Source organism: Melanostigma gelatinosum (genome assembly GCF_949748355.1).
Source record: "Melanostigma gelatinosum genome assembly, chromosome: 4".
NCBI lineage: Eukaryota > Metazoa > Chordata > Actinopteri > Perciformes > Zoarcidae > Melanostigma > Melanostigma gelatinosum.
Window position 1 is genome coordinate 8029394 of NC_136637.1, and position 15730 is coordinate 8045123.

A 15730-nucleotide genomic window follows, 5' to 3' on the forward strand; every position below is an offset into this window, starting at 1 on the left:
AGCGAGGTCCTGTATGAGGATGAGACGTTTCGGAGCAGATCGTTTGCTGCCCTGGTGGCCTCTAAGGTTTTCTACCACCTCGGAGCCTTTGAGGAGTCTCTGAACTATGCTCTTGGTGCTGGAGATCTCTTCAAAGTCACAGATGATTCAGAATATGTGGAGACTATCATTGGTGAGTAATCAAACAGAAACACATGATCATTTACTTAACTGCCATTCCTGTTGTTTGGATACTGCTGTAACCCTCATACTAAAGGCAGTGTGAAGTAAATAACATAAACGGGGGAAAAAACACCTTTTTTACCTCCAACTTACAAACCTCAAGCTTTCTGGTAGGAAAAGCCAATGGATGACATATGGAATAAGATTTTGACTTTAACCGCTTCATTTAATCCGGGAGTAAAATGGAGGCCCTCTGTTTTTTGTTTGCTGCTAGCCAAATGCATCGACCACTACACCAAGCTGCGGGTGGGGAATGCAGAGATGCCAGAGGATGAGGAGAAGAAAAGCATTGACCCCCGCCTTGAGGGCATTGTCAACAAAATGTTCCTGCGTTGCCTCGATGATCACAAGTACAAGCAGGCCATTGGCATCGCCCTGGAGACCAGGCGACTTGACATGTTTGAGAAGACCATCTTGGAATCAGTAAGCCCCTCACAGCTGATTTGAGATAGTTTAGGAATACCTACGGTGAGCTTTAACACTCACCAGGATAGCCCTAAGTCCAAGAGTCTAGCAGACTTTGCATGATAATGCCCCAAAACGTTGATGGAGATAATGAGTCACTTTATTCAAATACAGTAAGTGTTTGTCATCGCGACATTGACATATTTCACAGTACAGGACGGTGATTTTGATCACTGCTGTTGATTGTACATTTCTTCCTTTTCATTAAACAGGTTAATGATTTTTGTTTTGCTTCTCTTGTCATGCAGAGTGATGTGAGTGGCCTCCTTGCCTACAGCCTGAAGGTTTGCATGTCCCTGATGCAGAACAAGAAGTTCCGCAACGAGGTGCTGCGGGTGCTCGTCAAGCTCTACATGAACTTGGAGAAGCCTGATTTCATCAATGTTTGTCAGGTAACAATCAGATCCTCAAATGCACATTATGCATAATTTCCCTGACCAACTTGTCAGTGTGATAAATACATGAAAAGATTGGGCGCTAATGTGACGACTAGTTTCTGTTCACTCACTATTTAGTATAAGATATTTGATTGACTGAGTTAATCCAATACAAACCCTGATTTGTAAAGATGCTTTCAGATCAGTTTCTTTGTGTTTTTTAAATTGGTAACTATCACTATTTTTTATTTTTGGTCATTCAGCCCCAATAACTTGTCTGGACATTTTAACATGTTCTATTACGCTTTCTACTTTTAAAATAATGTAATACTTTGATTGCTTGTAATGTTTAGTGTGGGTTTGGATATTTACTCTGCTGATGCTCCTATAATATACACTCTGTTGTCCACCGAGCTAAAACTAATGCAGTCTAATAAAACAGTAACTGGAATTATTCCTAATAAATCCGCAACTAAGTGTAGTTTAGCATGAGTTTAGCTTTATACTCAAGGTGGCATCTCATATCTTTGCTTAAACCTACCAGCATTAGCGCTGAGTCATACCTACAGCTATTGCTGTGCTCCAATTGGAGACAATATTTTATACTGATGAAATGCATTTCTCTACTTCCATGGAATTAGATTTCCCAAAAAGGGAGTCTGAACCTATAAATCCCTCTCTAATCACCTTTTCTCCTCCCCTCTCTAGTGCCTGATCTTCCTGGATGACCCGCAGGCTGTGAGTGACATCCTGGAGAAGCTAGTGAAGGAGGACAACCTGCTGATGGCCTATCAGATCTGCTTCGATCTGTACGAGAGCGCCAGCCAGCAGTTCCTCTCCTCCGTCATCCAGAACTTGCACACAGTTGGAACACCTATCCCTTCAGTCCCCGGCTCCACAAATACGGGCACTGTGCCCACACCAGACAAAGACAGGTGGGCGTGGAAACACAACAAGGACACACACATGTGACATGTTCACAAAGGCTGAGGGATTTTTCACTTCTTACGGTTTTGATTTAAACTCTAGAAAATACTTACCTGCTAGGAAAGTAACCAAAACCTCAGCATTTATAAGCATGGGAGGAAAAGATTCATCTCAGTCTGCAAGTCCTAAGGCACTGTATGGAACATTGAACTTACCAGTAGGGGGTTCATTACGCACGTTCAGATTCAGAATATGTAGATGCCTGACAAGCTTTGTTTCTTTGGTGTGTGTCTGTTTTATACCTGCTGAAAATAACCTAACTAAAGAAGTTAACGTGAGAGCGTGAATGAAACTGTACACCGGCTCATTTGAGTCAAATTACTTTACTTATGATCAAATGATTCAACACTGAAAAGTTTTTTTTTTTTGTGTTGTGTGTTACAGTGATGCAATGGAGACAGATGAAAAGGCAGGCAGCTCCCCTGCTGGAAAGCCAGTAGAAACGGTACGCTCTTTGGGTCGCTTTGTGCTGTAGCACTCTTTTCAGCCCAGTTGCTGGTAACTGTTCTGTGTCTAAATAGAGCTACTTTGCTTTGGTTTGGTTGACGACTCATCGGATTGCTTCTCTGTGTTACTGTAGAAAGATGAGCCTAAAGACCAGAATGCCAAGATGATCAAAATCCTTAGCGGGGAGATGGCCATCGAGCTGCACTTGCAGTTCCTAATCCGAAATAACAACACAGATCTAATGATCCTCAAAAACACAAAGGTAATGTGGGCTAGCAACAAGACGACTGGCTTAGAGAACACAAATAAATAAGCTATTAGGTCCGACGAACTACAGCTTCCTCCTGACTTTTTATTTCTTTTTTTCTCCGTCACTCCAGGATGCAGTTCGAAATTCGGTGTGTCACACAGCCACAGTAATAGCCAACTCCTTCATGCATACGGGAACCACAAGTGACCAGTTCCTCAGGTGATTGTGCTAGCAGAACTGAACTGTATATTTCATAGCTGTAGAGAAACAAAGTTACTCAAAGTGACATTTCACCATTGATTTTGTTTGACGTTGTAGAGAAAACTTGGAATGGCTTGCAAGAGCCACCAACTGGGCAAAGTTCACAGCTACAGCAAGTCTGGGTGTCATCCACAAGGTAAAACTATGATGATAATCTACAGCAAATTTAAAAAACATACTGCATTACATTCCGGATTTAAATTTGAACATAACATGCTGTGTTTTTCAGGGCCACGAGAAGGAGGCTCTCCAGTTAATGGCGACCTACTTGCCCAAAGACACCTCCCCTGGCTCGGCTTACCAGGAGGGAGGAGGCTTGTATGCTCTGGGACTCATTCATGCCAACCATGGTGGCGACATCATTGACTACCTGCTCAGTCAGCTCAAGAACGCCAGCAATGATGTTAGTTTTCTTTGACGTTTACTTTGAATGCTGGTTCTTTTTCAATTATATATGAGAATGTTACCAACACAATGATTGCTGAAAGAGGGGAAACATGTCAAATAAGACATTTTGTCTCTGAAAAGTATAATGCTTTAGGATCAAAAAGCCTCAGCTAGAAGTTTGTAGCCGAGACCAGCCTCTAGTTTAAGTCACTGTTTCAGGCGCCTCATTTATGTTTCAGTGTTCCACCTCTCATGGTCTGTTTTTCTTCTTCTGTTTCACAGATTGTCCGTCATGGTGGCGCCCTCGGTCTTGGCTTGGCAGCGTTGGGAACAGCCAGACAGGATGTTTACGACCTTCTCAAGTCCAACCTGTACCAGGATGATGCTGTTACTGGTGCGTCAGCCTCGGACAAAATACATTTCTGAAATGCAGGGGGGGGGACCAGTTTTTGGTCCAGACCCCTCTGCTTACTAAACATAATCATTTCAACCAAAAGGACAAACATCTTTTATTATTATTATTATTATTGTTATTATTATTATTCCGATTCGGCTAAACAAATACAGAGAAAAGGTGTCTACTACGGTATGAATGTTAATCGACCAATGTCGCTGATATGCAGTACTGTTAAATATCATCTAGTTGTGTACACTAGTACACATATGTTTATGAACTAAAGGATGAACAAGCCATGCTGACAATATCGTGTAACCCCTCAGGTGAAGCTGCAGGCCTGGCCCTGGGTCTGGTCATGCTGGGCTCCAAGTCAGCCCAGGCCATCGAGGACATGGTGGGCTATGCTCAGGAGACGCAGCACGAGAAGATCTTGCGCGGTCTGGCTGTGGGAATTGCTATGGTCATGTACGGACGCATGGAGGAGGCGGATACCCTCATTGAAAGCCTCTGTAGAGACAAGGTAAGGCCGAAAAGCCACCAGAAAGCATGTCGGGGATCAAGGATCATTTATTGTCCTAATGCAACACAGGGATGCAGAGTGAAATTCAGCTGTAGACGATTGGTAATACAATAAACACATGACAAACAAAACAAAAGCAGTAGTACATTCCTGCAGTGCATTTTTAGATTTTACAGCAGCTACAAAAACACGTACACCATGGAATCAGAGTTGTTTTATTTTCCAACAATAAAGATTGTTTTTGTGGCATTGGTGCAGTTTATGCATATAGTGACACAGTATGGATTGACACAAGCTTGATAAATCCAGAGAGAGAAAGATATGAGGAATGTATGAAAAAGATCATTCTTACTAGATCATTGCTCTTCATAAAACCTTCCGATCCAATGTTTCATTCCACTGTTTGATGTATTGAGTTCTGTATGTACTTATAACCCCGGGGTTATGTGAGTATTTCATGTCGCACGCGAGCCTCTTCCTCTTAACGTTGTGCCAAGAATCCTTCTATACCGGCTAGATGTGCGTAATGACTCAAACTCTGTTGATCGTAGTTGTGACTCCATCCACAAAGTCTCAAAGCTCTGCTTTCCTTCACTGTCCATGACAGGACCCCATCTTGCGGCGCTCTGGAATGTACACAGTGGGCATGGCCTACTGCGGCTCCGGTAACAACAAGGCCATCCGACGCCTGCTACATGTCGCAGTAAGTGTCTCTGTTCGGCCCTCTTAACAACAAATTATTTCACAGAGTAGAAGACGGGTTTATCATTTTGGCTGTGAAGCGATGCCAAAAGCCAGGGCTGCACGACTGTGGCTGGCAGCTTGATTGAAATTTGTTTAATATGGTGATTATGATTGTTTATATGATCCATACTAGGCTCTATTGTGATTCAGCTTTAACATAGCACATCGGGGGTTTCCTGTTTGTGTATGAATTCACCGTGAGGTTAACGATGCAACACGTAACTTAAACGTGAAAAAACATAGGGTTATGACTTCAAAGTGAATTAATGTACATGCCATTCATTGGGCTTTCAGTGCAAATGCAACATACTTCTGGGGTGTGGAAAACTTGTTGTCCTGTAGGTGGCACCTTATACAAGCTGAAGTTATTAGATGGTGTGATAGATATTTCTTTACACCGTGAACTGAAAGGGAGCTACATCATTAAAGGTAGCTACTTAATTGCAGGATTTGATGAGTCTCAGTGTCATCTTTGGTTACTTGAGTTCTTTCATTCTCTTACTTAAGGTGAGTGACGTGAATGATGATGTCCGAAGGGCTGCCGTCGAGTCCATTGGCTTCATCTTGTTCAGGTAAGGACCAGACTTATTTACTTGAGCTCTAACCACTCCTTTCCTCACATGCACCAGAGGACTTTCTCTTTTGAAGTAGCGTTGTGCAAATTGGAGAGACGGTACTCCTTTTTTGTGAACCATTGCGATCCCCTTGTAGTATTTTTAAAATGAAACATTTGTTTTTCATTATTTTTGCTCCTTTTTTTTAGTTTTGGTACTTGAGATGTAGTAGAATATGAACACCATGTCTCTGGTGTGATAGGAGAATTAAGATGGCACTGTTGTGTGGGATTTACAATGACTCCCTGGTATTCATGGACAGTATTCCCGTGTGAGAGGAAGCTGGACGTACTGTCACTCACACATTCTCTTCCCAAGCTATTTATAGTGATTCATCACTCAGAGACCATAGCCGTGTCAGACAGAGCGTGCAGCCAATGCACAAATATCAGGGTGTACGTTTTAAGCCCAAACAAGGCTATGTGATATTCTGCGTGATCAATTGGCCGCTAGATAAACTTTGTGTAAATCTTCACTGTGTTTAGAAAGACTTCTCAACCAGAACAAGTCGGTTCTCCAACTTCCTAATGGCTCAAGGAGAACTCCCTCCACTCCCCCGACATATACACCAGCACACACAAACGTCCGCTTTAATGTCTTTTGTCTTAAGTCTCTATTCTTATAAAGGGATTTTCGTTAACATTGACACTGATTCGGTCTAATAATAAATTAGTGACACACTCCAAACTCGCAGACCAAGCTGGTGGAGCGTTATCCAAATCTCTATCTTTGATTAACTCTGTTTATTTTATGTTGTTTAAGCTATTATTTATTTTCATGGCATCCGTATTCTGGCTTACAAAACTGCTACAAAGGGACTGAATATAATGCTAAGTACACTGTCCCACAGCTTTCTTAGTTATGAGTATTCTGGTATTTACTATTTGCTGATTTAAAAAAAGTTACGTACTGTTGAAATAAAGAAGCATAATAATGTAGATATCGACCGTAAAAAAGAAAAACGATTTGTGCAGTTTTCATTCAGAACAGCAACACAGAAAATATCTAGTTGAACACATTGAGGTTTATATTTCATCTGGGTTTTGTTCGTTAGTATTTACAGTCTTTTATTTTGAAAACTTCTAACATGTCAAACATCAGCCTGCAATACACATACAAGAGTGCTCCTCAAAGGTCCAGCAGATACAATAAGTATAATTTCAAGAGTGCAATGTATTTTATGTGTCTGCTGCAGAAAAGATTTGAAAGGTAGAGTCTTTTGTCTTAACAACATATAAAAGCATGTGGTCTGAGATGGTTAACAGCATATTCAAATAGCCCAATGAGAAAGGATCAGCATAGGAATACATTGTATGTCAGCACAGAGAATTTAAAGGTTATCATTATGTCTTCATTCCTAACATGTTTGTCTGGCGGCCAGAAGTTTGTTGACTTTTGATTTTTCATAGACGAGGACGTACTCCTGTGTTCTAGTGTACCTGTTACAGGTCATCACAAGGTTTCATAACGTTTGAAAACTCAAACTCTCTTCTGGTATGCTATGCGCTGTCTTTGAGCATTCACATTATTCATTTGGCCTGTGTTAAAGGCCCAGTGAGACATATGTTGACCACATATTCACATATATAACAGTAGAGTTTGACTTATGCATGACATGTGTGTTTCTGAAATGATCATAATTGATAATATTGCCTTTTCTTTTAGTTTACAGTGAGCACGGGCATTAAACTATTTGTCAATTAAATTGAGAGTAACAGCAGATTCAGAATTATGCATTTTGACTGTTAGCTGTGGGGCTAGCCTTCATCTTCAAAGAGATTTTAAAAAAAGGTCACACCATTAATATGATCCATTTTAAAGTGCTCCCTTTTATTAAATTGTGTGGTGTTTCTATACACAGCTAACATGTTCTTCCTGCTTACCACCTTCATAATCAGTCGGAAGCATTGTGTCTAGCAAAACACCGCTGGAGGACTGTACAGGTGCTTGCCGGCTCCTCAGTGGACTTTGGTAGCTAACCATGCCGTTCTTCATGCCACGCTTCATGAACAGTTTAGAGTTTTCTGTCACGGAGGATCTGAATGAAATCCGCGTACGGGTCCGATCCACGTTTGATGCCCTCTGGTGCCTTTCTGGGCCGTGACTAGCAGAGGTTTTGTAATTACAGGTCATGTAACGCGTGAACGCTTGCCTGAAAGTTTTGTTGAATAGGGTGTAGACCAACGGGTTGATGCCCGATGACACGTAACCCACCCAAACAAAGATCTCCATGAGGCGGGCTATTACACGAACATCACAGCTGGTGCATAGCACAGAGGTGATATTGGTGATGAAAAAAGGGCACCACATGACTACGAACAGGAGGAAGACGATGCCGAGCACCTTTGAGGCGCGCTGCTCATTGCTTAGAGTCTGCATTGACTTCTTGCCAATTGTCGACATTCTCCGAAAGGATATTTCATCTCTCGTCGGAGAGTTTGTTGCATCCGCATATGTTTTTGTTTGCATCCTGGGAAGTCTGCTGTCCAGATTGTGAAGTTGCTCTGCTTGAGGTGGACTCGCAGCCTGTTCCCTTTGAAAGACTGTGGAGACTGTCGGGTAGCTAAAGCGCTGACTCACCCTTGACCTGAGCAAATACACCTTTTTGCGCAACACCTGGACCGTTAGCAGGTAGATCACCATCATGATGGTCAGCGGGATGAAGAATGCTGCCAAGGAGCCAAACATGATGAACTTGTGGAAGGTGTCTGTTTTCAGCATGCATGTGTGGTTACTGTTGAAGGTGACGTTGTTGGGAAGATGGTGGTTCTTAAGCCCCTTAATCGGAATTGGGATGGCAATACCTGGAAAATGAGAAGGACAGTTAGTATTTCCAAATATTGATGCTCTATTTGTTTTCTGTAATATAATTTTTTTTTTTTTTTTTTTCCAACACTAATTACAGAAGTTTTTGGGTTTTCATCTGAGGGAAAGAGATTCCTGTGTTAAACTTTAATTCTACGTATGATGGTAGTCGTAGAAATACCCAAAAGAGTCATGTTTAATTAAAGGACAGTTTTTGGAATAACCGGGCATGTTCTGATTGGAGGATTTCCTTTTGCGTTTTTAAAAACCAAGTAAACTAATCACCCATGGCTCGCTATGATCCTTCGTAATACGAGCAACAGTATAATAGTTTATACTCTTGACTGTATACTGGTAGTGAGTTGAAGTGCTGCTCACTTCATTCCATCTGATCTTGTGGCTTTGGTCGTTAAATGAAGCTCAAATGAAATGAAATCCATCAGGCAAACCGAGTGCTTTTAGTGGACCGAGTACTGGGCATAGAGCATTGAGCCGTGATGCCTCAGTGAATTTGGCCATCTTTCATATTTTTACACTCTAGTGTTAAACATAATGGACAGAAGCTACGCTTTACATTCTTAAAACAAAGCACTTTTTCACCTAGGGACACATTTCATTTGCTTTGGATGCACATTGCCCTTTGGACAAACTCCAGTTGCTCATGAATTTTGACTGGGTTGTCTCCTAAAGACTGGCTTCATTCAATGTTACTGATACAGTGTGAGAATACAGTCCCATCCCCTCAACCAACCCACTGCCTTCACATAAACACTGCAGCTGGCAGCTTGCTGTTTTATACAGTATCTACTTTTATTGCATCTGGCAAATATTTCTTTGTCTTTTAACCAGGTCTGCCAAGACATCAGACTGTTCCTGAGAAATGACTACCGGTAATCAAAGTAAACTCCTGCAGAGTTGTAAAAGTTAAGAGAAATCTGAGTTGTTATACTTACAAATGGATATGAGCCACACCAGTGCAATCTTCACCATCGCTTTGGCTCTCGATTTGTACTGGCTGTGTTGGATTGGCTTCTTGATGGCAATGTAGCGATCCAGTGAAATGGCGCATAGGTGCATGATGGATGCGGTGGAAAAGAGCACATCGAGGAAAAGCCAAATAGGGCAGAGGGGCTCCGGAAGAGGCCAGTCAGAGTCTAAAGAGAAGATGAGAAGGAAATTAGTTCATCGCTCTCCACAAATAAGCTGTCGTTTTCAATCACTTATCTGTGGTCGTGTCTCTACGATGCACTTGTGTGGTATAGTTTCATTCCAAAAATAATTATGGTCCTGCACACCACCAGTTATGGGAGATGTACCACAACGGCATGGGATTAGAAGTAGCACTCATGCAAAAGATTGGCGTTTGTTTATCTCTGTGAGGAATGACTTTACTGGAAAAAGGAGGGTTCACTGACTGTTTACGGAGCTAAAAGCTCTTTATGTAGATGGGCCGCAGACGATGCTCAACAGTAGTGTTTATTTTCACTTCCAGGCATAAAATTGGCAAGTAATTGTTCTGGCATTTGTCCTGTCACACATTGACATTGTCGGAAATATTCCGTTGCATAATTATCTTTTGGTATGCCACCCTCCCCTTCTTTTCCTTGCACCACTTTCTAGTCACAAGTGGATATTTTGAGTCATAGTTTTGATTTGCTTTTCATCTGGAAGGCTTATTCATTGACAAAACACGTACCAAAGATATACTTTGAGATGTGTTTAGTCCCAATGCCGAGTTCAATAAACAGTGTAACTTCAAAGGTCCAAGTAGCTGTACAAGAGTGACATTTTTATTTGTTTAATTGGATTTAGAAACTTTGAATCGGTAACCTTTCGGTTAGCCCTCTGCAATGGGCCCAGCGCTAGGTTTTTATGTTTTTACATTGTGTTTATGTGAACACACAGTAAGGAAAAGAAAGTTTACTTTTGAAAATGAAAGATTGTTTCACAGAGGGCATTAGATCTCTGAGTACACAAGGCCGTGGTCAGTGGATAGGAATTAATGTGATTGCTTTGTTGTTGGTTTACTAAACTCATCTGCGTTTATTTAATTATTTTGTATTCAGTCTGTGTATTGGCTGTCTGCTGAAACCATTCTGTATTATGTGGTATTTGTGTTTGTGGCTTGTATTTAATGAACCAAAACTCATTGCCATATAAACATAAAGCAGAACGGAGAAGGAGAAAATAATTAATATGGCACGCATGAATGCTTTCACACCTTTACTGCACTTACTCTCAACCTAAGGATTACGGTAGACTTTTTTTCATCAGGGCGTGAGATAAACCATTTGATCCCAATGTGGACCGCATGTAGACGGATTTATTACGAGTAGAGATGCAATAGTCGATGAACCGCACGGTCCTTATTCATGGAGCCTCTGCATCAGGGAGAGATGAAAGCAGCACCTGTGAGCAGACTCGTGAAGGCCTTTCAGAGCAACAGTTCTCATGCAAAACATGATTTTTCTTTTAGACCACAGATCACGCTATACTCCACTCCTATCTGTGCGAGAGACATCATTATGATCTGGCTCATTATCCTCCTGTTGAATTAATGGCGAGCTTGGCCATAGCTCAGTGGTTTGCAGTTGAGTTAATGCGTAGAGAATAGAAGTCTGAATCGGTTCCATTGCAGCTGTATTTACGCAGCACTGTCACAGGAATTAAAATAAAACCGTTTTTATTTCTGTGGGTAATGATCACACAGACCAGTAGTGCTGTGCAATGGCCACCAAAGCACTGCCAGAGGAAGTAGCATGTTTATTTTCCAATATCTCTCGTTATATTTCATCGAGAATAATTTGTTTAGCGACAGTCAAGATTGTATCTAGTGTTGCTCACACACTATTTGTATCCTCCCTCGCTGTCCGTAAGTATGCTTGCCTGTTTTGCTTTGAGAATATTACGATTAAGAACGGTTTCAATTTAATGGGGGACTCTCTTTGTAAAATGTCGCCCCACAGACACTCTTCACACTCACTCTAAATCATTGCTGTCCTTTTCTAGTAATGGTTTATGGGTGTTATAGGTCTTTCAGGGTAATGAATGTTGCCAAGAAATGTATCCGGGAGATGTTTTTCCAGGTGGAATCAAGTATTTATTGCTATTTTGCGGTACAGGTTTGTTTCAAAGATAAAACGGGGTTTTCCAACGCACGACCCGTTCTGAACTTACCGTAGAGAACAGTGAGGAGGGCAACAGGCATCACGAGGAGTCCCACCAACAGATCAGCCACAGCAAGCGACATCAGAAAGTAGTTAGTGGCGTTCTGCAGCTTTCTTTCAAGTGACACGGCGAGAATGACCAGGATGTTCCCTCCGATAGTGGGGACTATGACCATGACGATGAGCAGGGCGGCCCATTTCAGCTTAACCTCGGCTTCTCCTCCAGACTGTGAGCCGTTCGCCTCGAGCGCAGCTGCGACTGCTTGAGACATGGTGCTGCAGAGGGCACAGCGGGCCTTAGCGCGGGTCGGGGCTCTGATCCTTCTGGTGTTGGACACTCGGTCAGCATGGTCACTGTGTCCCTCGGGCAAGCGGTGTGGGGCGTGACGGCTCGGGGTCAATGCACAGGATGCTTCATCCCTGTTGCACTGGGCGAACCAAAAGAAAGTAGCTCAAAATCAGTAGCGGATCCACTGTTTGGAGGGAATTCCAAAAAACAAATGGGTTTCCACTTCAAACTCCAATGCTGGCAATAATCCCGACACGATTATTACTTCCGCTGTGAGATGTTAGCGGGGGTCCTGACTTTCCCAGGGAGTTCATGCTCTTGTCGTCCACTGTGCCACTTAAAAGAACAAACAGGTTTGTTAAAGAAACAGCAATACCGTGTTACCCGCTCGCTTTGATTTGTCTGAATAGTGGTCTAATAAGATGAGATGTTTATAAGATGAGAGGAGGAGGGTCTTTACCATAATGTGGTAATGGTCGCCACACTCCACACCACTCCTTTTTCAATATTTGGAAAGGAGTTGGAAAAATTCCGTAATGCTTTTTGCAATTTCTGTTTCTTTTTCAACTAAAGAACAGATTCTTTAAATGTCTATAGAAACATGTTTCTATACATACGATAAGTAAAAAAAAATAATGCGATCATTGTTTTTATAAAACCAGTACAATAATGTGAGATATTGAAGTTTTTTTTACGTATAAAAACGGACATTAAAAATCTCCATGAAGCTTTAAATTCAAGATACTTGCATCACTCTGTCTACACAGACGTGCACACGAATGGCCGTGGAAGCGTTGACAAAGAATCAAACTTGATCAGTAATTAAAAGAAAACGCTGTCAATTATCATTAAAATGATTTTGCTTGGTTTCTTACCTGCTCCTGAGTAACATCTGATGTTCATTTAAATCCTTGTCTATGTCGAGTAACTCCTCGAGTATTTTTCCGTGCCGCTACGTGTTCACTTTCATAAACACTAAAGCAATATTTAGTTCTCGGAGAACAGTGCAGCTTGAGGCCCCGATGCATTTCAATCTCCGTAGCCTTCTCACTTTAATATCTTTTTTTAAAGCGCCCTATCTCGCCTTTACATTTCCTCCCTCCCCAAAATATGAACGTGACGGAGAATGCCCTCTCTCAGCGGTGGAACCTAAATCTGTCTCTGTCTGAAGCAGTCCATGATGTGGAATTTGTTTTTCTTCCACATGTTTGAGGAACCCCCAGTCTTGCTTCGCATCAGCGACCGCGATCATTGGTTTCAAACCTCCGTCTCTCTCCCACTCCCACTCGCTGCATCTCGTTCACAGCCTGCGATCCGCCCGCACACTCTCCCGTCTCGTTCGCTCTCTCACTCCTCCCCTCCTTCCCCTCTATCTAGCTTGTGAGTTGGACTCTGTATAAAACAGATGAATGTCTTGCTGCTGGCAGTGTGCCAGAGGTTCTGGGAGGTAATTTCCCTCAACACAGCCGTCCCACTGTTTATATTTGTCACTTTCTGTTCTCTCCTCCATCTGAAGCGAGCAGTGGTGGTGGGGGGGATCTAGTAGTGGTGTATTGGAAGAAGCCCTCTGTGTTGTAAGGTGCTTGGGAACTGTACTTGTACCCCCATAGCTATTTTATGTCATCCAGCGTGAGCTCATTAAGTTCGGGGAAGTCATTTAAACACCCATCTCATTTTCTTCCTGGCGATCACTTTTGAAATTTAGACCCAATTTGTTTTTCCTCCTGCTCTTTCTGCCTTAATGAGTCAAAATGTGTTCTCAATGTTTTGCTTTTAAAAGCAGATGCAAAATGTTCAAAGATGTTGTAATAAAATATGTCTGGAGTTTACAGTAACCAGATGATGATTCTTCTCAGGAAAATGTGTGAAATACTGCCAATAACTCCCCACATAGATCTGTGTACCCGGAGGTCTCCCAGGAAAGAGTCGGCCATGGAGCAAATGTTTTCGAGGAAACATGCCTCCTACTTTGCTTATGGTGCTAATACCTCATGCGACGGTAATTCCTACATGGGCTCCTTTTGTTCACACATTTCAAATGTGTTTAGCGTGTTCAGTCCCCGGAGTTGCTACTGCAGCTCTAATGTCTGTCAGAAAAAGGCGAGTGCATGTTGCAAGCTGACCCGGTGTGATTACTGTGAAATATCACCCAGCCCACCGTCACAGCTTCTTGATATATATTTTGTTCATGATGCAAGGTACAGCTAACGGTGGGCTGCCAGCAGCATGCTGACTTCAGCTTACACCACATCAAATGCATGACGCACGGGCACATTTTTGAATGAAAACCAACCTCACTGACTCAGATTGCAACCTTCGTTGACAGAGCTACACTTTCGAACTGCTGTAGCAATCAGCACTTACTGTTGTGACATTTTTATTCGTAATATGTTCTTTTGGAAATTTGCAAATTGTCAAGATTATTAAAAAAATAGATCCGTTGTTGATACTTACAGGGCTTCTCTCTCATTTCCCTTTTTGTTGCTCTTGTTTTTAAATTGAATTCTAAAAGCCATGCAGCCTCTTTGCTTTCGTTAACACAACATTGTCCAGGTACTTTCACAATGTATTTGGGTGACTGGTTGTAACCGACAGGAAGCAAGCTCATGAGATCTGCTCTCTAACAATTCGAATGCATTAGTAACTGGAACAATCACATCTCGTGTGTCAAAATCGACCTATAATTTGTTTAGCTACGCTTTATTCCGGCTATTTTTTTTTTTTTTTGCCGACCTCTCAATGTGTATGTTACTTCCCAGGGCAGAGGGAGTTATTAGGTTGCAGCTATATCAGCCGCTGTCACTCACCATTATACATGTGAGGCATGCACATATAAGCATACCGTCCATTAACCAGTCAAGTAAAAAGCCTGGAGCATTTTTGTAACCTTTTTTAAGGAAATATTTCTGAGTTGGCTCGCATGACCAATAAATTACAGGAGCACTGTACACTGCTCAAGGGTTAATTGTTGTAGTGTAGGAAATGGTTATTTGTTTCCAAAAGAATAAATTTAAATGTCCACAGCAGGCCGAGTGTGCTTGCAAGCCTTTCGCAAGCGTTACATGTAATATGTTGTAATTATCGTTTCTCTTCTCACCTCTTTGAGTTTTCAAGTAGTTCAGTCCATTTTAAATCCATTGCACATTATGAGGATGTTTAAGTCGGGCTTGAAATACAGATGTCGTTGCTTCACTGCCCTTTCAAACTAAACAAATGCTGGATATTGATTTCTTCTCTCCAGCAGAGTTCTTCCATTTTGCTGATTGTTGAAGGTAATTAGCTTATCTTTTACTTTGAAAGGGTTGAGAAGGCTTTAGATTAAACGATTTGAAAAAGCCACTGCAAAGTTTTTGCAAATTGTGCTTCAAGCTGCTGTAGTCAGCTAAAAGGAAACTTGAACTTTTGTAGGCCCGGTTCATACTTTTTTTTTTCATCTTATAATTAACAGGTTTTACAGTCCGTATCAAAGCATAGATTGAAGGACATCACCAGACTACCACAATAGAATAAAGTAGCCTCAAAGGTGAAATTGAAAGATGATCTAGATCTCCCAATGATTGCCATTTGTGAGCTTGATTATCCCGTAAAGCTTTTAATTCCAAACAGACTAGTGGAGATTATACTTGGAGAGCATGCCACTTCAGTATATTGATGTACAGGAATCTATTGAGGCTATTTATTGGTTCAAATCAATGGAGGCTGAACCCAAATCCTTACGCCTCCTTATTGTACATTTAGGCAAAGCTATTAATGGTGTGTTGAATGGAGACAGAGGGACTCGATCGTCTTGGTCACCTT

General features: G+C 41.8%; 2 protein-coding genes across 2 annotated transcripts in view; one reads left to right on the forward strand and one right to left on the reverse strand.

Moving 5' to 3' along the window:
- psmd1 (proteasome 26S subunit, non-ATPase 1) overlaps window positions 1-15730 on the forward strand; it is a 37290-nt gene that overhangs the window by 1620 nt on the left and 19940 nt on the right. The window contains exons 4-16 of the mRNA XM_079267530.1: window positions 3-172; window positions 437-645; window positions 936-1079; window positions 1773-1999; window positions 2436-2496; window positions 2632-2760; window positions 2879-2967; window positions 3067-3145; window positions 3239-3412; window positions 3679-3790; window positions 4117-4313; window positions 4921-5016; window positions 5565-5629. Coding sequence (XP_079123656.1) covers window positions 3-172; window positions 437-645; window positions 936-1079; window positions 1773-1999; window positions 2436-2496; window positions 2632-2760; window positions 2879-2967; window positions 3067-3145; window positions 3239-3412; window positions 3679-3790; window positions 4117-4313; window positions 4921-5016; window positions 5565-5629 — 1752 coding nt within the window. The remainder of the gene's footprint in view (window positions 1-2; window positions 173-436; window positions 646-935; window positions 1080-1772; window positions 2000-2435; window positions 2497-2631; window positions 2761-2878; window positions 2968-3066; window positions 3146-3238; window positions 3413-3678; window positions 3791-4116; window positions 4314-4920; window positions 5017-5564; window positions 5630-15730) is intronic.
- htr2b (5-hydroxytryptamine (serotonin) receptor 2B, G protein-coupled) lies at window positions 7523-11915 on the reverse strand (the record flags this gene model as incomplete). Its single annotated transcript, XM_079268017.1, has 3 exons — window positions 7523-8475; window positions 9430-9630; window positions 11654-11915. 3 exons carry the CDS (start codon window positions 11913-11915, stop codon window positions 7523-7525), a joined length of 1416 nt encoding a protein of 471 aa, XP_079124143.1.